At 34.6% G+C, this 25,351-nt stretch overlaps 2 protein-coding genes across 8 annotated transcripts in view; both read left to right on the top strand.

Moving 5' to 3' along the window:
• Positions 1 to 1,840: 1,840 nt before the first annotated feature.
• Positions 1,841 to 25,351, top strand: Ids (iduronate 2-sulfatase). 2 transcript variants are annotated; one of them, XM_069847967.1, is made up of 8 exons: positions 1,841 to 2,121; positions 7,844 to 8,021; positions 9,162 to 9,464; positions 10,387 to 10,536; positions 12,515 to 12,652; positions 13,974 to 14,266; positions 14,898 to 15,039; positions 18,947 to 25,351. In XM_069847967.1, exons 1-8 carry the CDS (start codon positions 1,921 to 1,923, stop codon positions 19,189 to 19,191), a joined length of 1,650 nt encoding a protein of 549 aa, XP_069704068.1. In that variant the 5' UTR covers positions 1,841 to 1,920; the 3' UTR covers positions 19,192 to 25,351. The 2 variants fall into 2 exon arrangements, with proteins under 2 accessions (XP_069704068.1, XP_069704069.1); XM_069847968.1 differs by lacking the exon at positions 1,841 to 2,121 and adding an exon at positions 2,250 to 2,456.
• The window catches only part of LOC138715245 (synaptonemal complex protein 1-like), a 54,393-nt gene continuing 48,135 nt past the window's right edge, over positions 19,094 to 25,351 (top strand). For 5 of the 6 annotated variants that reach the window (XR_011336194.1, XM_069847966.1, XM_069847965.1 and 2 more), the window contains exon 1: positions 19,108 to 19,245. The gene's annotated coding sequence lies outside the window, so the exon portion shown is untranslated. Of the gene's footprint in view, positions 19,246 to 25,351 lie in introns of all 6 variants that reach the window. The other variant, XM_069847963.1, reaches the window with a different exon arrangement.

Genomic DNA, 25,351 nt, shown 5'->3' with positions numbered 1-25,351 from the left:
CTAAATCTTTTTTTTTATGTATTTCTTAGTTTCTAAGGATAGAATAATCAAATATAGAACTTTTGTTGTTTTAAACTTCTTGTTTAATTGCTTTGTTGCAACATTTACTATTGTTAATGTAGAATTTTAGTTGTTTTCCACTTATGGTTAGTTTCTTTTATCATGAGTGTTATCTAGACTGTTCTGGGACCTTGGGAGCGAGAAAGCAACAGTGTGGATCAACCTCGGGAAGGTTGCAGAAACTACTGTTTTAAGGGGAGATGATGGTATTTTTTTTTATGAAAAATTACTAAATTTTCTAAAAAAAAAAATCTTTAAAATACTCTGTGATATGTGTGGATCGCCATTTTTAAACTTCCTGCATTATGGATTTTTAAATCACTCGCCCACTTTTATTGTTGTTTCCGAGAAATTAAATTGTCAAAAAATTGTTTTTTTTCTTTAAAATACCCTTTGATATGTGTGGAATACATTGCATAAAATTTTTTAGGTATTTGTGCCCTTATCGGATGTTGAGACGTCATTTTTAAACTTCCTGCGCTATGGATTTTTAAATCACACGCCCGCTTTTATTGGTTTCCAGCAACTTCATTTTTTTTTTGCTACATTGCCAGACAAAATTAATATAATTTCTGAACTATTAAATATACACGCATGATATTTAGAACACATTCTTTAGACTATTAGGAAACTTTTCTCTGTAACAGAATTTTGTTAATTGATTTCATTTAAAAAATACGTGCGTTTGTTTGCAAGGAAGGAAATCAGAAAATTGTTATTAAATTTTAATTGTTTATTTTACCAACGTAGGGACTAATATAAAAATTCTGAGACAGTTTGTAGAACATACTTTTGCAAATACATTGCAATAACTGTTTGAATATATCTCTAAAAACGGTTTAGATATATCGGTTTTAGTACAATCCTATATATATATATATATATATATATATATATATATATATATATATATATATATATATATATATATATATTCAAATTTGGGCCCCCAAATAATTTTTTTTATTTTTCAAAATATTATTTGGTTGAGTTGCCACAGCTATGAGCTCTCTACATACAAAACATTAATAATTTACACCAAATATGAAACAAGTTTTGAAAAATACCATCCTCTCCCCTTAAGAGAGCAAGTCGAAAATTTTGATTATGAATTCCTTAGGTTGGACCAAAGATCAAGTCAGAACTTTAATTGAGGCGTACAGAGAAGAAACATGTTTATATGCTATACAAACAAACAGCAGACATCTTGGCCCGTATTTCTACGCAGTAACCATTTTCGGCTCCACATTCTACTCTTTTTAATTTGATCCGTCTCCTCAGCGTTCAAGGCTGCTAAACGTCTTCTTCATACAGCTTCCATATTTTATGTTTACAAATCGTACCGCCCCAGCATCTCCAACTTCCAAACTGGGATCCAGCCAAAGAGTTTGTAATACTTCAAACTCTTTGGATCCAGCATGCAAGGCAGCTCGCACCGTGTGAACGTGCGCAGCCACCACGGCACCCAGCCTGCTAGCCACCTTGGAATCCATCACAGAAACACGCACCGTCTGAACCAGGCTTTAAACCTCATCACAGCCGTCAACAATACAACCAGACTCCCCAGAAGAGGGTGACGACGAGGAAATTATATTTTTCTTCGCATATGTATGTTTTTCTTATTTTTATTTAGTGATATTTATTATTAATTTTTAGCGACATTTCCGGGGATTTTTTTTAACAAACTTTGGAGAGATTTAGCTACTTTTTGTTGAAAAGTTAGCGAGATTGTAGGGCGATATGTTGGCAACAGTGTTCATGTTAGTAGCCTTGCGCTCGTCCGCCATTTCAAAGCGTATAGGGTGAGATTTCCCAGATTTGTACCCTTCTCCTCTCTCTGAATATAATCATAAATCAATAATGTCAGCCATGAAGAATATTTCCCTCCTATTAATCTTTCTCCTGTTATTCCCCATTTTCGAATCAAAAACTAATGTATTATTTATAACTGTGGATGACCTCCGACCTGCACTGGGGTGTTTTGAAGATGAGATGGCACACACCCCAAATATTGATGCTTTGGCAAAGAGCAGTATACTGTTCAAAAATGCATATGCGCAGGTACGCTTATTATTTTTATTATAATTTAGTTAAACAATTACACGTTTCTTGAGAATGTGACCTAGAAACATAAGTTAAAAAGCAACCAATATACCGGTAATTAATTTAAATCAGGGTTTATTTAACGACGCTCGCAATTGCAGTGGTTACATCAGCGTTGCTGGTGTGCCGGAATTTTATCGCGCAGGAGTTCTTTCATATGCCAGTAAATCTACCGACATGAGCCTGTCTCATTCAAACACACATAGATGCCATCGACCTGGGCCGGGACCGAACCCGCAACCTCGAGAACAGAAGGCCAGCGCTATACCAACTACGCTACTGAGGCCGAGCAAGTATATAAAAAATGAAGAAATCCTTTATCATCTCTTCTACTGTATATATTCTCTTCTACTATATATATTGTTTCAGTGCGTTGGTAATTCTATATTTACGTATTACCGGTATTTAATTTTGGCAGTGTTTATGTAAAACCCTCATTCTGTCGTTATTAAGATGTCATTACCGTAACTTCATGTGTATGCTACCTCTGAACGTATTAAATGTGACTGTTTTCATGTCCAGTGTATTGTTATATGTTGTTTTATTTCTATTCAAGACGATTCAGTGACTGACTTTCACCGCTCGTTTCATCCAATCTTAACTTTATAATAACACAAACATTGACTGTGCACCCAAGCGTAAGAAAGACGACATAAGTATAAATGTGACAGTTTCATAGTAATTTTTTTTTAGTAGAAGAGTTTCACACATTTAATTAAGACCGTCTCTGTGATAAGATAAATATTTCTTATTAATTTTATTACGGTACTTAAAATAAAAGTGTCACTTTTGAAGTTGTGACAGTTTTCGTGGTAAGGCGACAATTACTATAAAATATGCCACTTTTCACTATTTTCCACGGATTAAGTTAATTTATTATGCTTTTTTTTACTTGTGTCACTTCAGAGTATTGTAAATTATTTTTAACCGTGAAATTTTTAACTGCGAGAATTTTTGTTTGACGAACTTGCTTCTCTAACACGGAATGAGCATACCCATACTGCCATACTAGAATAAAATTAGATACTAATCAGAAACTTGTATGGTAAAACAAGATAAGCATTTAGATGTAAATTTCCTGGCAACCCAGTTCCAACACGAACCTATATTACAGTTAATGGATAAGTTTAATAAAACAGATTCAGTGACTGACTGGAAAAGAAAACGGTTCTTACAAAAGAAACCCTGATGAAATAGCTGCCTTGGAACGTAATAGATACTCGAAAATCTCCTTCCTACATTTGATGTAAGTTTTCAGGACGAAATACGACACAGTGAATATCTCACTATTGCACCACATTGCCGTAGGCTTGTTTTCTAATCAAATCTCACTCATGATTGCACAACACAATCATTGAATTGAACTGAATTGAAAGAGGGAAAATGGGAGGAGAAATTGAAAAGATATGTGAAGACGCGTCCTTGCAAAGGGAGTTCGTGGCTGAAAGAAGCCGAGTAGGTGAGCTCCAAGCCTGTTGGCCACTTGTCTCACTCTGGGTTATGCTGCTCCACTGAAGGAGCTCTAGAAAATTTTGAAGAGAAAAAGCCGAAAATGGACGTAACCTCTTAGGTACCACATATGGGAGGGGGGAGAGGGGGATGCGCTCGAAAAGCTGACTGCAGGACGAAGAAAGAAATGTGGCGGAAGGTTTAAGCCTGCACTTTGTCCTTTTGCAGTGTAAGTGGAGTCGAGAAAACTCGCTCATGTAACAACACAATTGTCCTCTTCTGACTTTTATTTATGTTGGAAAACGAGTGGGCATATTTATGACGATTTCGAGACTTTGGCAGTAGGTGCTCAAGAATGTTGATGGAAATCCTTTAAAAATAAGCAAATGAAAATTGTAAGAGTAGAAAAGGAATATGTTGAAAAAGTTGTTGTTGTTTCAATGCCTTGCATCTAGCAATGAAGCCATTAGCATTCGTACTCTCCAATATTTCTGGGCTACAGTGTCTTCTGCAGATAGTGTATTGCAGGTCTTCAAATGGCTCTCATTCACCTCCTCTTGACTGTTGCACAGGGGACACAATGGTGAATTTAGAATTTGTAGTTTATGTAAGTGGCTTGCCAAGCAATTGTGTTCTGTAAACAGCCTGAAGGCTGCGACTGCAGTTTTCCATGGTGCTTGTGGGATTACGTCTGGGTTCAAGATTAGGATGTTCCATTTTTTGTTTTCTGCATGTTTTTTTTGTTTCCTCAATATGAAGGTGTGAGAATTTAGAAATGATCGTCATTGGCAGATTTGTCGTTTTCATTTGCTGTATTGTTGTGCCTTTCTTGGCAAGTGTATCTGCCAGTTCGTTGCCCTCAATCCCACAGTGTGCCGGGAGTGTATGTGAATTGTTTTGTTAAGATTTTGAAGTTGAACTAACATGTTGTAGCAATCCTTTATTTTCTCTGATTTTTTTGTGGTGTTTGAGCATATTGCTTGAATTGCAGCTTTGGAATCTGAGAGGATTACTGCTTTATTGTACTTGTTAATTGGGAGATTCATTAATTGCTGTAGAGCTATGTGTATTGCCATTATTTCTTCGTCATAATTTTTGGTGTTAAGACCTGTTGTTGATAAAATAAGAATAGTGAACATGAGACTCCAGCTCCAGTTCGGTAGTCTTTAGAAGATCCGTCTGTAAAAGTATGTAACCAATCTTTTGGGGGATATTTTGTGTTGATTTTTCGAGGGCTAGAGCTTTCATTACATCTGTGGATGTTTCTGATTTATTTACTTCTTCTGTTAGCTGTAAAGTGTGGTTGAGCTGTTTAAAATCTAATGGGTTTTCTCTTATTTGGAGTTTCTCTCTGTTGTTGGGTATTTTCAGACTGGATTTTAAGTGAGATACTTTTTCTAGGAAGCTAATTTGGATTTTGAGGTTGGGAGGAATTAGAACTTTTTTACTCCATTTGAAGTGTTCTAACCTAAGCATTTTTTCGTGTTGTATCAGCGCTTGTTCTTGTATTTTTTTATGTTATTGCATGATTCTGTGTTGCAGCTTGCATAGCTGCAATAGATGTGGTTTTTATTGCTCCTGTGATTAGGCGGAGAGCTTAATTTTGTATTGTCTCAAGTTTATTAATGTTGGCTTGTTTGCTGTTATTAGATCTTTGCTATCATACAGAAGGGTAGGTTTAATGTACATGTTGTATGTTGTGTTGAGGACTCTCCTGGAGCAGCCCCAATTTAAGGCCGGCTAGTCGTTTCAGAATCTGTAGTTTTTGTTCTGCTTTTTGAGTAGTGTTAGATGTATGATTTTTCCAGTTTAGTTTTGTATCGAAAGTTATGCCTAAGTATCTTGCGTTATCTATTGCTTTGAGTGGTTTATCTTCGAGTTGTATGCTGATTTGTGGTGGTTTGTACTTTAGTGTAAAGAGTTCATAGTTAGTTTTCTCCAAATTGATTGTCATAAGGTTTCTTGAACACCATTCATTGACTTTCCTGAGAGTCACTTCGGTTCTTTCTTTGAGTGTAGACAATTTTTTTGAGTTTTCTGATGTCCAAATAACTAAATCGTCGGCAAATAGTGTAATTTTGACTTCTGGTGTTTGTACTGTGGTTGGGAGATCATTAATATATATGTTGAAGAGAGTTGTACTCAGTACAGCTCCTTGTGGGAGACCTCTAGGTGTTTGTTGATATTTTGAGATACAAGTATTGTATTTTGTGGCACAAAATCTCTGAGAGAGAAATTGAGTAATCCATTTCAACATATTTTCTTTTACTCCTATTAATTGTAGTTTCTCAATCAATTTGTTTCTCCATATTGTGTTGTAGGCTGACTTGAAGTCAATAAACACAGCTAGTGTGTCTTCCCTCTTATTAAAAGCGTCTTTGATGTCTTGGCTTAATAGTATTACAATTTTAATTGTGCTATGATTTTGTCTGAATCCAGCCTGACTATGAGATAGCAGGCTATAATGTTGGAAAAGTCTTTGCAAGAATTCCTATGAGGAAACAGAAATTCAACATGTAGATGTTTTGAACACTAGAAGGAATAAGTCAAATATCAACATCAACATTTTTGGTAATATTGTTTTAAAAGCAGTTTATTAGAGTAAACAAGGAATTTCTGACAAAAAACAGAGGTTTCTGCCACTATTCAAGTTTTTGTTTCTATACTATAATGATTAATTTTAATAATAGTAATTTTATTCTAAGCCCCACACCGTGGCGTCATGGTCTAAGGCATCCTGCCTAGGACTCGCGTTACGGAATGCGCGCTGGTTCAAGTCCTCATGGGGGAAGAAATTTTTCTCATGAAGTTTCGGCCAGTATATGGGACCGGTGCACACCCAGCATCGTGATGCACTTGGGGAGCTATGATAGGTAGCATAATCCAGTTGCAAAAGCCAGCTATAATGGCTGGGAGGATCATCGTGCTAACCACACGATACCTCCATTCTGGTTGAATGATCATTCACCTCTGCTTCGGCCAGCAGCCGGCTGGTCGGTCTGGGCCCTTCATGGGCTGTAGCACCACGGTTTATTGTATAATTTAATTACAAAAGAAGTGTAATTTGTTTTAAAATAAAAGTAACTCAAATCAAAATAGGGGTAATTGTGGAGATCTACTTCACCTTCGATTATCGATTTTTTCCTCATAATCCTCAATTTTGACCCCCCTTTCCAAAAGAACTTAGAAAAAAAAAATTGTATCGAGATGACCTAATCTGACCTGACTTAACCTAATCTAATCTTAATATATCTTGATTACATAACTTTTAACACTGTATCACTTCGGAATAAGTATTGTATGACTTGTGTGTCCTATGTAGAACAACTTCTACATAGGACAGACAGGCAGATCATTTCAAATACATTACAAAGAACACATCACAGCCATAACAAAATTACAAAACATTTCCACATATGCAGAACACATCACAAATGCTAACCACACCTACAGAGACATCAACACAGACATGGAAATACTACACATCCAACCAAAAGGCCAGAAACTAAACACACTAGAACAATATGAAATATACAGACACACAAAAACACACCCCAATGAAATTCTCAACACACAACTCAATTTCAAAACACAAACACTCTTTGACTCCACACTACACCACACGAACACACCCTCACAGGAAACAAAACAAGAGACGCTAAGACCAACAACGACCAGTTCTGAGGATGACCCATAAAAGGTCGAAACATGTAAACCAGGTACGATAGAATTTTTAACACAAGAAAGTCATATAACACACATTCGGAACTAATATTAATGTCGACTTAGACATCAATGCATCGAACTGTTAAGGTAAAGAGAGATTGATTGTTGTGTTTATCAGATTTATGCCTAAATCGAAATTTAGGTTAGGTCATCTCGCTACTTTTTTTTCAAGTTCTTTTGAAAAAGGGGTAAAGATTGGGGGTTTTTAGAAAAAAAAAATCGAAAATCGAAGGTGGATTGGATCTCCACAAGTACTAAAATAAGGGATGAAAATTATACTTTTTAGGGAATAATGTTCAAGTTATATTCAAAATGATGGCGCCTTTGCAAAGTGCACGAAACACGCTTTTTTATGATGGAAAGAAAGTAAATGTCCAATTTTGTAATTTTGCTTGGTACAAATTTTCGAACATTACTTATTTTCAATTGCTTCTTCTGAAAATTCACTTTTTTTCAGTTGGTCACTTTTCTTCTGAGCTAGCGATTATGCTCTCGTTTGTTTCAGCAAGCTTTGTGTGCCCCCAGCCGTAACTCGTTCTTGACAAGTAGACGTCCAGATACCCTTCATCTCTATGATTTCTACAGCTATTGGCGTACATTTACTGGGAATTTCACAACACTTCCTCAACATTTCAAAGACAGTGGATATCATACAAAGTCAATTGGAAAGGTATTTCATCCAGGTACTGTAAATCTGCAGACAATAATAAAGACCAATTAGTGTGAAGATTGTAGAGAGAATTATGTTTTATTTAACGATGCTCGCAACTGCCGAGGTTATATCAGCATCGTCAGTCTGGCGAAATTTTGTCCCACAGAAATTCATTTATATGACAGTAAATTTACTGACATGAGCCTGTCGCATTTAAGCACACTTAAATCTCGGGCAGAGAAGGCCAGAATTTTACCAACTGCGCCATCCAAGCCAATCTAAGTGTAAATGTGAATATATTTCCTTTATGTTACTTCACCTATAGGCCTAGTGCTTCTATTACACAGTAGTGTATTCATGATAAAGAATACTATACATTAAATAAGATTTAAAGAGCACTTTTGAAGAATTCCACGTATTTTATGCAAAGTTCTTAATTCTCTCACTATCTAGTATTAACCAATTGTTAAGGTTAGTTACCTGTATCATAGTTTAATTATTGTCTTCTATCTTCTTTTTCTTTTCCTCATCTTTTTCTTTTTTTTCTTCTCTATTTTCTCTCCTACTTCCTTTCACCTCGACTGCTACCATAGCCACTGTCATCATCATCATCATCATCATCATCATCATCATCATCATCATCATCATCATCAACACGACCATCACCATCTACTTTTCTTCTTTTCCTCTTGATATTTATTTTTTTATTTTCCCCTTTAATTTCCTTTACTCTTTTCTCTTTTCTTCTTTGACTTCGTTTCCCCTTCCTTTACTTCATTCTCCTTAGGGTATTTATTGAAAAATTATATTAGTAGCCTATGCGTGGTCCAAAATATTCAGTCTAAGTATAGTATAAGAGCCAGTTTTAAGTGATCTAAAATTGATTTATAAATATGTATATTCTGGTAATACGTGTTTTTAGGCTTTCACGGCGAATGTGATCAGAAATAAACTCTTGGGTATTCCACATGTCTTCGAACTTAACATTTCCATTATCACTGCGTAGTTACCTGAGATAGCCAGACATGATGAGTCTCACAGAAAAGGTAGGCGACCTCTCTGGTCATACCTATCTGCTCTAATGATGGAACCTGTATGTAGTTCCGAAATGTTAAGTTCCAGGACATGGTGGAATGTCTAAAAGTCTCTTTCTGATGTATTCTGGCAATAGGAATCTCATCCAACTGGAGTGATGACCAGCCATACAGCTGGTCTGAGCCGCCATATCATCCACCTACAGAGAAGTTCAAAGAAGCCAGAGTGTGCCCTCAGCCAGATGGATCATTTGGACGGGACATAGTGTGTCCAGTGGAAGTGGAATATCAACCGGGACAATCTCTTCCAGATCTGCAGTCTCTTGAAGAAGCCAGAAAATTCCTCCAGAAACACTCAAGTACCTCTTCAAAACCGTTCTTCTTGGCAGTTGGTTTCCACAAACCTCATATTCCTCTTAAATACCCTACAAAGTATCGTGGTTAGTATTAAGACTAAAAGTATAGCTTGTAAGTTGTCAGCTATTTGTTATTAAGGCTTCAAAAACTCAAAGTAGAAGAAGGAACAAGTTGTCATATTATTTCGATTATATTTGTAATATTCACATTATTTTTTTTAATTTCTAATCCGGCATTTGCCTTTGTGTCTGAGGGAAATAATGAAAAGCCTCAGCCAGATTGATCAGCCACAGGGTTTGAACTCGAATGCAAGTCTAGTACGTTACCACTGAGTCACCTCACTCGGTCCACATCAATGTGCTCGCAACTTTCTGTACCTTTGTTTAAGACTCTTAACAGATGCATTAAAATCACATATTTTCTATGATGTTAGATTGTATTAGGAAGGACACTGCTTTGATGTTGCTATCAGTGTTGTGTTTTACAACAGAAAATGGATTAAAAGTTTCGTAATACACTGACTTTTATTTAAGTGTTCCTTGAAGTACTCAACAAACAAAACGCGTGCATTTATTCCTAACCAATATCTGTTTTATAAACAAAAGTTGGAAAAGTATCACAATTATACTTTTCTAACTCTTGAAGTAACAATGGTAAAAATGCGTTAAATGCTATATATTTTCTGCCAAATGATGATGTAATGATGTAATAAATCATAGCATTTTGTTAAAAAGCAATTACAGGTGTTTATTATTTTTTTTAGATATTCTGTCTCTTGTCTGCCATGATAATTATCACTGAGAATCTAATTTAGATTAAATGTATTTTTCGCGCAGAAATAAAAAAGTTCAATGTCTTTAAGAATCATTGTCTATTATGTTTATTATTTTCTAATTCTTCAGATACCAGAATTTCGAAACACTGCTTTATGTGACAAATTAAGTTACTTCTACTGATTTTATTTTTCCAGCTCCTGATTTGGAACTGTTGTTTTCTTCTGTACAGATCTTCATCCATTGCATTTTATTAACTTGCCAGTAGCACACTCGAGACCATCTGCTCTGCCGACTGTAGCATGGAACCCCTGGACTGACTTGAGAGAGAGAGATGATATTGGAGTTCTTAATGTTTCTTTTCCATTTGGACCAATACCAGGTGAAATTAAATTCCAGCAGTGGAATTATTATGAAGTTATTTTAAGATAATATAGATATTTTCAACATTATACGATTCAAAGGTTTTGTATGTTGCATATTTTTATACTTAAAATTAAACTGATCAGTATTTTCCAATGCCATTACTGTAGCCATCACTGTAGCCATCACTGAAGTACAAACATCAACATTTTCACTTTAAGCATTAAATCAATGTTAATGGGTATGTGCTGGTAATATACATTATAATGGAAATGTAAAACGATGTCTTTCACATATTATTGTCATTAATAACATTTTTAGTCATTAGTAACATTTTTAACTGAAACTAAAATAATTAATGAAATTCATAATTGCTTTACAGAAGCACAAGAAAAATAACTTTATATTAGTCTAAGTTAAATCTTATTTTTTTAATTTTGACATAATTTAAATCCATCAAAATATATATTGAAGAGTACCGGTACAGGGGAAAAACAAAGTCACAATTCTCTTAAGGGTGATGTCATCGTCTAATTCAGTATATGACCACAGTCTAGTATATACAGTCACGAAGCTTGAGTTGTGTGGGTGCTGGGAACAATAGACTGTGCAGGTACTATTTCGCATTGTCTGTAATGAGGTGATAGTAGTGATCCTAGTGGTTAGCAACTATCTATGGATGCATATTTACTACGTATTGAGCTTCGTGACTGTATATACTAGACTGTGATATGATTGAAAAATTTATGTGTTTTTCTTACAAAACTGATGAAGGAGAATTATCACTATGGATGCAATCATCCTTTCCTACATCATTAGGAACAGTAATAAATTTTGCAGTAATATACTGCTATATTTAGTAGGTTATTTTATGATGCTGTATCAATATCTCAGGTTATTTAGTATCTGAATGAAGTGAACATGTTAATGCCAGTGAAATGAGTCCAGAGTCCAGCACCGATAGTTACCCAACATTTGCTAATACTGGATTGAGGGAAAACCTCAGTAAAAAACATCAACCAGGTAACTTGTCCCGACTGGGGTTCGAATCCGGGCCATCTGGTTTCATGGCCAGATATCTAACCGAGTTGATATAGATACCTATATCCAAGGTTCTATAGTTAGGGAATTATTTATACAAGAATTCTGAAAATATTTACCGTAGCTGTTTTATCATTCAGTAAACTTACAGATATGTACGAGATGGGCAGTATTTATATTTGTTGTTAACAATATGCTCGAAATTTCTGGCAGAACATCTCCTAATGTACATTATACTTTAGTTTTAGTGTTTCAGATATGTCATTTCTTCATTTAATGCTGATGTTTATTTCTTTTGTATTATAAAACTGATATTAGTCTGCATATATATATATATATATATATATATATATATATATATATATATATATATATATATATATATATCTCAAGAGGAGGCATCAAAGAACCCTGAAAGATGATTGCCTCAGAATTTTCTGATATGCCAATTTAAACTTTAAAGGTACAGATATTGTCGTTGTTAAACAATGTTGAGTTCTTGGCAATGAAGCCATCAACTCTTTTACTGTCCAATATAGGAAAGTGTAGCAAAAATTATAACCGTTTTAATGTAGGCACCATCATTCTTATACTTCTATGTGATATTTAATATTTTTATGTTATGACGGCTGTTTATATTAACCCCAAAGAGAAAGTATAACTCATTAAAATGGTAAAGGTTTATATGGATTGTCCATTATTATAAGTAAAAAGCTGCTTTTTATTCTTCCTAGATTTAGAAAAGACATAACTGAAAGGCACAGTTCTTTATTGTTATTTCGGCACTCTATTAATGAAATAGGTGTAATGTATGATTCTTTCTTTGTGGTCGCCTTTTGGCATGCTGTACAAATGTGTGTGGTCTGTAGAAAGAACCATATTACTCCTAAAGGCTTCTTTAGTATAGTCCGCGAATTGAATGCTTTATTGACTTTTGACTTGTAAATTTGTTTTAGATGATTATGCTCGCCTGATAATACAGAGCTATTATGCTGCGGTTTCATACATTGACGATCTGGTTGGTCAACTGATATCTGAACTAAAAACTGCCAATCATTTTAATAACACAATAATACTTTTTATTGGAGATCATGGTAAGTTTACATACACATTTTCTATATTATTTCATTGAAATTGATTTTATTGTGAATGTGATGTGTTATGAATTAAAGTGTCCGCTGTCATAAGTCTATCTGTTGAATGTGGGCAACCCTTTTCTTTCCATTTTTGTTCCTCTTTCCTGAAATTATACCAATACATTCTTAAATTATTGAAAATCATAAAGTGTATTGACATTTCGTTCTTAGCTTTTATCCATTGTAATGTTTTATCAATAGCCACAACGTTAAATTTAAACATTTGAAGAGAAGAAATACTTGAAATAACGTAGAACTTCTTTATACGTTTCGCACTTACGGGTTTTTCGCACTTTTACAGTTTTTTTCCTGAAGTCCCAGCAAAATTCCTTTACCAGCACTTTTCATATAAATTTATTTTATTTCGGTTATATATTTTTCGTTTATGCATTTGGTATTCATATACGATCATATTTTAAACCCTCAGGATTAATGAAATTACATTTATACGTTTTAAATAAATTTTTCTCGAAATTAGATTTGCCGTGAAAATATAAGGATGCAAAAATACAGTACATGTCATTGCTACCCATTCTTAATCTTGTGTCCTGTAACGAAGTTGTTACTGCTTTACAAACAGTGAAACATTTCGTAACACATCATGATTTAAGTAAACAAATTGTGGAATAGCATCACAATTTGAGGGCATGGTTTATGCCTTAGGTGCAAGCAATTCCAAATAACTGACTTTTTTTTTTTTTGTAAAATAATCACATTGTCGTGTGCTAGTCTCTGTTTACGTCCCTCTGATGTGTCGTCGGCATGTAGAGAGGGCAAACAGGAGTGACGGGACAAGAAGGCTGAAGCTTGTGGGTGAGGTGATGATGCAAGATTATGATGAAGATAAGGAAAGACTGTTTTAAATAATGTTTGTTTATTAATAACAAGAAAAAGGTTAGATATTTTCCCTTTGGTTGTAGACATAGGGGAAACAGTGTATTGATAAAAAAATGACCACAAGTGAAAAAGTTACCTACATATAAAAATATGCAATACATAGCAAGTAGATTAATTCAATCTACAAGCATAAACAATTCATCAGTTAAATAGATTATATGCAGAAATTTTGTTTCTTTTCTGAATCTGTTTTCTTCGCCCTTCAAAGCCCTTAGCTCACATACGCATGTGTGTGTGTAATGTGTGTTTTTTGTGTTTGTTTGTGTGTGTGTGTGTATGTATGTGTGTGTGTGCAAGATATAATATTATTACATAAATTGTGCATAATTGTTAAATTTATTTCCCGAATAGTTACCGGCACAATACGAGTATTTCTTTGCAGGGTGGTCAATGGCAGAACATGGAGAATGGTCCAAATATAGCAACTTTGAGATCACTGTGCACGTTCCATTTATACTTCGAGTACCAGGAGTTACAGATTCTGTTAAACTTAGTCAGAAGGAATATCTTTTCAGTCAAGATCTCTTGGAACTGGTGGACATATTCCCCACACTAGTCGAATTGGTAGGCCTACCGAGTGTTCCACCACTTTGTCCTATAAACTCCAGTCTCACAGAATTCTGCACTGAAGGAGTCAGTGTAGTCCCTCTTATACAAGATGCTGTTATCAGAAAGGTTAGTAATGTGCTGTCAAATGTCAGAAAACTAAATATGGTAATACCACAGTCTAGTATATACAGTCACGAAGCTCAAAACGTAGGGAATATGCATTCATAGATAGTTGCTAACCACTAGGATCACTACTATCGCCTCATCACAGACAAAGTGAAATAGTACCGGCACAGTCTATTGTTCCTAGCACTCTCAACAACTCAAGCTTCGTGACTGTATATACTAGACTGTGGTAATACTATCATTTCTCTGTTACTATTAAATTGATAATATGCTCATGACTAAAGCTCGACCTTCCCATATAAGAGATTCACTTTCAAATTCTGGCGAGTCCAAGAGGAATTTATTTTGGGCAAAGTAATACTCTCATTTTTTCACCCATTATTTAACCAACTCTCCATTATCATTTCATTGCCTTATGAACTAGTACCCATTCTTGCTACTCAGCATTGAGATACAGTATATGCTCCTCCACATAGTAGGGGCTCCAGATCTGACAGACACTTGAGCTGAAAGTGGATGCCTCCACTAAATAATTATCCTGTATTGTTTAGTGTTTTGTGTTAAAGTAATTTCTTTACTTAGTTATCTTCAAATTACAGATAATGACATCGTGTAAATGTTACATTTACAGGTTCATGGAAATTATTCAAGAAATCTGTTCACTGAACGTAAGTGGAAGACAGGAGTGTTCAGTCAATATCCACGTCCTGGCATGTTCCCAACACTGAAACCAAATAGTGACAAACCACGCTTGAAAGAGATTAAAATAATGGGTACGTTTGCAGTGCATAGTATTAGTAATTAAGTCTTATTGTATTGTAATAATAATACATATTACACAGTAAAACATTACATTACCATGATTTAAATTTAAAGTTTGAACCATGTATGTGGCTCAGATCCATTGATGCCAGTTCATCTTGTGGTTTCAGACAATTCCTTCCCTCCCCTCCCCTTCTACGTCACAGCAGCACCTTCGGACAAGTAAGTGGGGAGGGGAGTATGCTTTTTTATTTTATTTTAATAGTTTACTTTATGACGCTTTATCAACATCTTAGGTTTTTAGCATCTGAATGAGATGAAGGTGATAATGCCGGTGAAATGAGTCCGGGGTCCAGCAACGATAGTTACCCAGCATTTGGGTTGAGGGTAAACCTCAACTAGGTAACTTGCCTCGACTGGGAATCGAAACCGGGCCATCCGATTTCTCTAACCGTTACTCCATAGGTGTGGGCGAAGTAAGCTTACTGGCTTCATGGTCCGCAAGGGACCGTCACTTGGAAAATAGACATCAGCCAGGAGTCATCTGGCTTAGCTTCGATATGTAGAGTTATGTTACAACTTGGTTTGTAGCTTGGGACTCTGTCGGAGCTAAAGTATGGGAATTGTCTAGGAGTGAATAGCTCCTCCTGACGTTTACTTTTTCGATTCTATCATTAGTTAAATAGATTCTTATATCGAATTAATTCTAATTGTCAGAAGTTAATGATTCATTTGTTATATAGTATAGTTCAGCAGTGGCGAAGCTCTTTAAGAGGTTTTTGAGGTTTAGCCTTCCCAAACAATGTGAGTTATAGTCCTATTAACAGTAGGTCTATAAGTTTGTAACACTTGGTTGCACTCTGATCTTCCACATATTAAGTTCACTATTGACAGTCATTCTAGTATGAAGAGAGCATTGCGAGCTGCTAGGCTTAAGTCAAAACGCCTCTAAAGGCATGGCCACAACCTTGACTCGCAAGCTTGAGGGGAGACCGGGGAGGGGATATCAATTTGCTACATCTCCATACGGGACAAGGTTAGCCTTCCGTCACTATATTATGTCGTGCTGTATTGGTGTTCTCTGAAAGCACTGTGTTGCTGAGTTTAATTTAATCAAAAGTGCATGCGTGTTTGTGTTACATATTAATTTTGTGTAGAGGGAGAGAACTTTGAAGTCATTATTTGTAAAATTGAAAGAGAAACCGTTTTCAAGTTGGATGTATGAAACAAAATGTGCTTACAAAGATAGAAGATCGACACCACATTTACATATTAAAATAGTGGGTGGAGGAAGACAAAATTTTACTTGTATTCTGTTTGGGGGTGAAAATGAGTGGTCGTCATTTTCTTGGTGGGTCTGTGTCACAAGAAATTTTGATAGAAAAGCCGATAAACATCTGCTCTATAAAAATATATAAGGTAAGCAGATTTTTTTCAGTCTACCAAGTATTTACGCCTTAGCTTCGCCACTGCAGTTCAGCAATAGTTACATATTAGTTTATGGATTTCTCTGTACTGGCTTAGTTAATACTTATTGTCCTTGTCATCTTTTTACTTATTTCTATTTTATTTATCATTCACATATTATTGTATCCGTTTTTGTATATTGTACGTTCATTTATATTTGTCTTGTTATTTCCACTGCACCATTTTGATAATCCTCATTCACCTTTAATATCTTGACAAGATAGACTTGTTCCAGTACAAATGATATGTAGTAGAAACTCCAAGAGGGGATGGTGTTTCAAGTTCACTGATTGAAATCTGGCTGAGTATCTAATTATTAGCATGACTTCTTTGGAAGAAGAGCAAAGTCAATAGTTGTGTATCATATAGTTAGGGTTGCCATACATCCGGGATTTCCTGGACATGTGCTCTTTTTTAGGGTTAAATTTTTCGTCCAGGCTGGTTTTTAGATTTTGGCTAATTGTCCGGGTTTTTAGGTTAAGTTTAAAATACGACATTACTAGTGAAGGAAAATGCTTCAAACATTTGTAACAGTTACTTTGTTGTAACTTGGAACCTTCTAATCGTTGCAGTTAAGTAACACTTTAGTCCACCCCACTTTAAATGCTCTCATGAATTTCTCTTTCTGTACTCTTTGTACTCTTTGACCGCAATATTGTCAATGTTTTATTTTTGTAATGTTTGGAAGCTTGCGTCTTGTGTTTAAAACTGTTGCCACTATGTGGCAATGCTATATGTCGTCTTTCGGTAACTATTGCTTGCTGGCTGCCGACTTTCATAAACGGTCTTTTGTTGTGCTGCGCATGCTTGTAGTTTGTACGAGAAGAAATGCCAAAAAGAAGGTGTAAATTTTCTGCGGACTTACAGAAGAAGTATCCTTGTTTTCGAAGAGGTAGAGATGATTTCGAGGGTGAATGCATGGTATATAAAGCCGATACATTTGTTTCAGTGTCGAATAAATGAAGACTTGATTTGCAAGTGCATATGGGTTGCGAAAACACAAAATAGCAGTTCAAGGAGAAAGTTCTTCTACAAAATTAACTGACTTTTTTGTAAAACCTGGCAGCAAATTGGAAGTAATCGCAGCAGAAGGATGTTTCTCTTTCCACACTGGTAAACACCACAATAGTTACATTGTGATGGCGTGCACATCTGGCCTACTGAAGACGACGTTCCCAGATTCGGCTGTTGCAAAGAAGTTTATTGTGGAAAAACGAAGACAGAGGCAATTATAAACTCTGTTTTGGCACTCAATTCTTTGGGAAATCTTTTAAAAACCATTGAAGAAAATGAAATACTTTATTGTGGAGTTTCCACTGATGGAAGTAACCATGGTTCGATAAAGCTCATTCCAATAGTTATCCAGTATTACGACTGGAAGAATGGTGGTTTGCAGTCCAAAATATTGAATTAAAAGTCAACCCAATGAGACTGCAGGTACATTATCCTCATAATAATAAAAATATAAGATACCAAAGTATTGAAAGTGTGTATTATTTTTATAGTTTTTTGTTATTTATGATTAGACTCATGGTTATAAAGATTATATTATAACCAGTTCACTTGTTTGTATTATTATTTTGTTATTTAAGTTTAAGAAAATTACTACTAACAATATTTCTCAGCTTCAATAGTCTACATACTACACATATATTGTATATGATCTTTGATAGCGATCTGTTCAGAAGTAGGTGTCGATAAAGTGTCCTCTTTTTTTTTTGCTTATCAAAATATGGCAACCCTAATATATTTACGTCATGTAACAACAGAATCCTGTAATCAGCTACCATGATGAGTTTTCGGAGATGAGCAGTGAAAATATCGGTAATACAGCAAATTGGAGAACAAAAAAATTAAAGAAAGTACAAGTTTTCCTCAGATTGTGATAAACAAAATCAAAGCTAAAGAGTTGATATGCAAATATTGTTCGAATACGTGCAAAATATAAGTGGTAACTGACTATCGAAACAGTTTTAATGTAGACACTAAAAGGAAAACGAGAATGAAGGAAGTCCAAAAGACTTGTTGGGAAGATTTAAGAAAAAAATAAAATAAAAATATGAACTCGTTGATCTGTGAACAGAGAAAACAAAGCAGATGAAATAGGAAGATGTGAAATGTTATAAAATCAATATCTGAATCGATTTTAATTGAGGAGACAAACCTAAATGTAGCTACACCAATCTTTTGAGTTTCTCAACATGTCTAGATACGTGAAATTGCGAATTTATTTCTTTTTCTTTTGCAAGACTTCAATATCTTCCTATCTATATCTAAGCATTCCCAGTTTTCTTTTCTTTCTGGTTTAAAATGTGTAACTTTTTTGGAATCTTTCTTTGGTCATTCTTTGAAAATTCTCATATCATTTTATTTTTGTGCTTTCAAGAGAAAAATATTTAGTTATTTTCGTTCCCCAAAGTATTATAATCTTGGGTTTCTTTTTCATTACAGGCTACTCTCTGCGAACATTATCTAACCGTTACACAGAATGGGTGTTGTTTGACAGACAGAATCTTAAGCCAGACTGGAAGCATGTCATGGCTCGAGAACTATACGATTACCAATTGGATCCAGAAGAAAACATGAATCTTGCAGACAGGCCTGTCATGAAAGATTTAGTAAACGCTCTGAGTAAACAGCTTCGAGCAGGCTGGAGAAACAGTCTTCCAGAACACATGTTCACTTGGAGACGTTAACCCTGGAAGATATCAACTTTAAGCAAGACTTAAAGGTGGAGGAAGTTAATAAGTGTACGTACTTTCTAAAACAAATGTATTCGAGTGGTTATTATATTTCAGATTTAAAAAGTAGAGATCCCTGACAGTGGAGATTTTGTGACTTCACAAAGGAAAGAGTTCAAAAACAAATTATAATCCAATAAAATTGTACAGTACATGTAAGCTTCATTATTGATTGGTAACTGACTCCATAAACAAGGTTATATAATATCAGGGTTGGAGTGAGGTGTGAGATATGATGTGATACAGTAGGTTGTGTGTGGAGCCTTAGTAACTGCCTACATCCCCTGGAATATTTGTGCAGAAATCAAGTCTTGCATTTTTGCAGAAGTACTGCTACGAGACCATAACATCAGAATCAACATTAAGGAAAAGAGTTATCTCGATTCTTCCTAAAATCAAGTGATTGCCTGAATTAAAGAAGAAATCGGCAATTCCTGTTATCTGATTGTTTTTTAAACCACAGATTCTATGGAAAGTTACGAACCTTACCTTATTGTATGTAAAATGGATTTCGATAAACCTCGTCCTACCTCTTATGCTGCAAATAATTGGATAAAATCATCATCATAATCATCATTATAATAAAATAATACTTACAAATGGTTTTTAAGAAACCTGGAGGTTCATTGCTGCCCTCACATAAGCCTGCCATCAGTCCCTATCCTGAGCAAGATTAATCCAGTCTCTACCATCATATCCCAACTTCTTCAAATCCATTTTAATATTATCCTCCCATCTACATCTCGGCCTCCCCAAAGATCTTTTTCCCTCCAGCCTCCCAACTAACACTCTGTATGCATTTATGGATTCACTCAGACGTGCAATATGCTCTGCCCGTCTCAAACGTCTGGATTTAATGTTCCTAATTATGTCAGATGAAGAATACAGTGCATGCAGTTCTGCGTTGTGTAGCCTAACTTTCTTCATTCTCCTGTAACTTCATCCCTCTTAGCCCCAAATATTTTTCTAAGCACCTTATTCTCATACACTTTTAACCTCTGTTCTTCTTTCAAAGTGAAAGTCCAAGTTTCACAACCATACAGGTAATATAACTGTTTTATAAATTCTAACTTTCAAGTTTCTTGAGAGCAAACCGAATAATAACAGGCATTTCCCATATTTATTCTGCATTTAATTTCCTCCCGAGTGTCATTTATGTTTGTTACTCTTTGTCCAAGATATTTGAATTTTTCCATCTCTTTAAAAGATAAATTTTCAATTTTTATATTTCCATTTCGTACAATATTCTGGTCACGAGACATAATCATATACTTTGTTTTTTCAGGATATACTCCCAAACCTATCTCTTTACTTGCTTCAAGTAAAATTCCCATGTTTTCCCTAATAGTATAATAATATAATAGTAATAGTAATTGTGAGAGAATGGATTTGAATAATTAGATGCATAACTTACGATGGTGTTTATTTTGTGTGTTTCATTTAGAATGTAAATTTCTCATTTCAAGGTTTTTGTAATGTGGTGCACTATGTCACAAGGGACTTTCTTCACCCTCTTACATTGCAGCTATTAACAACATTCTGGGTTACATGTATTGAAGCACTTGTTTACTACTAGTACAGTGCACGTCCTGGGATCCTGCCTATAAGAAGAAGTTCTGCATAACGAGACATCATAAAATTAGATCTGAAATTGCCAGCACACTTAAAGACGTAGAGTACACAGTACATGAGAAACTGTTTGGCTTGACAGGAAATGAAAGCAAAAGAATTGATTTATTGGCCTATAAAAGCAATTCTGATCAACCCAACTGTTAGTTTCGAAAGTTACAGCAACCAACCAAATGATGTTGATGGAAAGAAAAGTATTTGCGAGCCCACCATTCTCGATTATTTAGAAAAATATAAACTTAGAGAAATTAAATTATGATGGAAGCCAGAGAAACTATTCCTCAATTTGTAAGATTATTTTGGTAAACACATAATCTAGAAATCCATAAATTAAAATTTCGTGTGTTTTACCTCTTAAAGGATCCATAACTCTTTTACGAAATCATTGTTATAATTCATAGTTGTAAATTTCTATATTCTTATATTTGTATAAATCTTTGTCGCACTTGTTAGTTTTTAGATAAGGTTTGTATGTGTAATGTTAACAAATTGGCAACCGAGAAGTGCTTCCTCTGCCCACGCTGAGTGGACCTGACATTTAAACCACTGACCTTTCCCTTTAAACTTGCATCCCTGGTAACTTACTTAGCTCTTTAAAATGAACATAACTTTCTTAATTGAATCACAATATTGAGAAACCCCACATGTCCATTTTTTTTACAAAATTGAGTTATATATGATTTCGTATTCTAAACATGTAGACTTATGATGTTATGAAGAGAAACCCCACATATTCCCATCAACATTCATTTTAGCTAAAGTGTTAAGAACAAAATAATAAGAGAGTGTTAAGAAAAAAATAATAAGAGCACAAATTTAGGATCTGAGATGTTTTTTGTATCTCCTGAAAAGTTTAGTTTTCTAGACATGTGGGGTTTCTCAATATTCCGGTTCAATTATAAACATGTTTAAGTAAAATTTTATTATTGTACTCATGTGGTCTTCTAGTAATATTTAAGTGTGTGGTACTGATCAAACTATTCTCCTTTTTGAAGGAGCACAATGCAAATAGAACATATCCTTCCTCTTCTTATGTGCACTGCAAACTTGCAAAGTTTTGAAGGATACTTTTCACTTCCTGTTACAATTTGTTTCAGATTGTATTTCTTCCTTAATGTCCCCTAATAGCCTTTCTGGTGGACCTTTGTATGGAGCCCTTGTTGTGGTCGACTGTACAGCTCCTGTTTCTTTTTTCTCCTCATACTCCTGGCCTTGTGTCTTGTCACCTTTCGAGTTTATTGCTGTCAGTAACTAGAGAAATTCTTGCATGACAGCTTGATGTCAGAAAAATTTATAGAGCCCTAAATGCATTGAAAGAAGTACAGTTTAGAAGCCAGGACACAACTTTTTTTTGCTTCATTTTACATATTTTCCTCAGAATTGAGTAGTAGAACAGATATTGACCTGCTCTATCTACATCCTTCATATTATATTTGTTATATCCAAAGATGCAAAAGCCTGTCACATTGCCTCCCCTTGCATTTTTCTTTCTTTCTAGTGTCACTTGGTGCAACAAGCTGGCCATCGTAACTTTTCTCTACTGTCGTCTTTCTTAATCTGGAGAAGACATCATCCCTCCTACATAATACTCTCTCCTTCTTTCAAATTCGTTCCAGCTTCAACGAAAGACTTCGGAAGTCAACCTTTGTTTCATATTGTACCGCAAACCATTGTCTTCTTTCAAGATCGAGGTTTGGTTCAACAGAGAATATCGTGTCTTCTTCTAATCTCTTTCCTTCAGCAGCATACAAGTATATACATTCAAATTATGTAATACTCTGTAATGGCTCCACTTACCATTCTCACCAGAATGCAGTATTTTACTAATTTTCCAGGATTATATGTCTGTATTCTTATACATCTTCTCTAGGGAATTTGCAATTGAAATTTTATTGAAGTTTTGTGAATGTTTCCATAATCTATGCATTTTTTAAGGGAGAAAGGGCCCAAGAGTAACAAGAAACTTTCCATTCAATAATAAGTTATTTATTTTTTTCCCTGGTGATCCTTGTCCAGTCTGCTCCAATTGCTGTCTGGAAGTCATCCACCCATCTACATTGAGGACAGTCTCTTCTCCTTTTCTCAGTATCTCACATTGTTGCAGCATAAGCCTATCTATCCTGTTGAGTCTAGCAGCATGACCTCCCCATTTCCACTTTAGCTCTTGCAACTGATTTCCCACGTCTTTCATCTTGGATCTTGCTCTTAGTTCTGCATTGGGTATCCTGTCAGTTAACTTTGACGTTCAAAACTCTTCTTTCCATTTTTCGTTGGCATATTCTCAGTCTTTCCATCTGTCTTTACTACAGGCCCAAGTTTGCCATACTACTGGGCTGACACAGCTTTCCAATATTTCGAATTTTAGCTTTTGGCTGAGTGATCTGTAGTAATAGCATATTTTACTACATAATAAACATCTCACATTATCTTCCCATTTTATTACAAAAAAATCACTTTCTCATTCCTTTTTAAACATATATTTACATGAAGAGCTTGAAGTTTTGGACAGAGCAGCATCACGGTACAATTATACTAGCTGTAGTATGTTCCGACACTGAGGTTCGTTGTTGACATTCAAACACACAAAGGTAGGTTCATGGTATAATCGCAAGGTCGTGAATCCAATGTGGGCATCAGTGGTATTGGTACTTTGTCCTCGTGGCAATTTTCTAAATGAAGAAAGTCCTTGACAATAATAAAAGATATCTTCTAGATTTTGAAGTTGTGGAAAACAGTGCAGTTCTTGCTGTGAAAAACTAAAAAAAAAAATACTTTGAAAATACATTTTTTTTTACATAATTTTTGTCTTCTTACAATACAAAACTAGAAATGAAAGTTTAAAGGTGGCGAGCTGTCTACTGTGCTTCAAGAAAGGTTGGGAATGAAATTAGGACAAGTGGATGAATGTGTTTGTTGTCGGATTTAATGAAAGAAGATTAGAGCATATGTAGACTAATATATTCAGTTTCTATGCTTCATTGGCTGAACAGTTTCTGTGAAAGATCGTTTTCTGCATGTAAAATTATTGTAATGGACAAAATGCAAACTTGACAATAGAGATTATAGAATAAATGTAGGCTTCATTTTAAAAATTGCATTACAAAATTACAACTTTTAAGCAAATAAACTTTTTCCAGTTAATGGTAGATACAATTCATTGGTTAACTTAAAATAAATATATTTTCCTCCCATAATTTATTAAAATATTATTTTAACAGATATTCTATTTAATTTTACAGATCTAAAATTATGTATTTTAGGTAATGTTTTGTTGACTGAGAGACATATTTTAAGTTCTTAAATTTGTGTATGCAGAACCTAAAAATCCTGTCTACATTGAAAAATTGGTTAAAGGATCCAAACTGCATGCCATTGGAAAACAGCAACAATGGGAAGAAATACGAAAAAATGTATTAAACAGTATGTTACTTATTCTGAATTTCTTTTAAAGTAAAATTATTCATTTTATAATAAAATAATATTCATTTCAAAATTGATACTAGTTTTAGTTCCAACCAACTTTTTCAGGGTTCTGAGACTCATATCTGTTATCCAGTCCAATACCAGTACCAAATTTCCAGGACTCATAGCAGCCATATATTACATCATTCCTGCAGCAGAGTTCTGAAACTGTTTTATTGTGTTCAGCTGAGCTAAGATGTCACTTTCTTACTATTTTTCGTATGCTTCTTAACTGTGTAAAATATCGAGATGTATGATTTTAGTTACCATAAGTCATAACAAGCACACAATAATTCTACATGCATTTGGCTGTCCTTTAGATTACAAAATTACTACCGCAGGTTTTATTAAGAAATTAAACAGGAGTGTAATATAATTCAGTTAATAGTGACTGTACACTCATAACTTCTGAATTTATTGGGCCATAACCATTGAGTATTACAGCAGTAATGTTAGACGTAGTTTATAAGAGGGAATTGCAAAATTTTTGTCTCATACATTTTAATATTAAATATTTTTGTTCAAAACTTACTGTATTTAGTTAATTTATTTTTTAATGTGAGTTACTTTACAGAAATTTAAGTGTATCTGGTGTGTTCTTTTTCTAGATAAACTTTTATGGCTGAAAGTAGTATTGTCTCGTAGAGATGTCTGAGAAAGATGGCTTCTTATCATCATAATGCAAAAATAAAATGTGTACCGTATGTTTTGTAATTACGCATTTAAAGTTCCAATTGAAGTACTATCTTTGTTTGTTAAAAAAATTAAGTTCTCAGCCAGAAACAATCAGAATTTTTCTTTAACACTAACTAACATGATATGATATTCTATACCGAACTTCATAAAGTTATCAGAATGATATATGTAGATAATACCTAGGTGCACATTTGCCTTAGAAAGTTACAGTAAATTGAAAGTCATATCATTTAGTGTGGTCACATATGTATTGTACGAATAAAGTTTCTTAGAACAGGTTATGTATTATTTTGAAAATTCTAATAAATGTTTATAGTTTTAAAACTTA

This window comes from Periplaneta americana, chromosome 15, assembly GCF_040183065.1.
Source record: "Periplaneta americana isolate PAMFEO1 chromosome 15, P.americana_PAMFEO1_priV1, whole genome shotgun sequence".
Classification (NCBI taxonomy): Eukaryota; Metazoa; Arthropoda; class Insecta; order Blattodea; family Blattidae; genus Periplaneta; species Periplaneta americana.
Note: the sequence above shows the minus strand (reverse complement) of the source record. Positions and strands in the feature narration are given on the sequence as shown.

Excerpts from the sequence above, each read along its gene's own strand:
- Ids (XM_069847967.1), top strand. The coding sequence starts at position 1,921 with ATGTCAGCCATGAAGAATATTTCCCTCCTATTAATCTTTCTCCTGTTA. Across the intron at positions 8,022-9,161 it reads TGGAAAGGTATTTCATCCAG|GAATCTCATCCAACTGGAGT; the intron begins GTACTGTAAATC and ends TTCTGGCAATAG. Across the intron at positions 15,040-18,946 it reads GAAAGAGATTAAAATAATGG|GCTACTCTCTGCGAACATTA; the intron begins GTACGTTTGCAG and ends TTTTCATTACAG.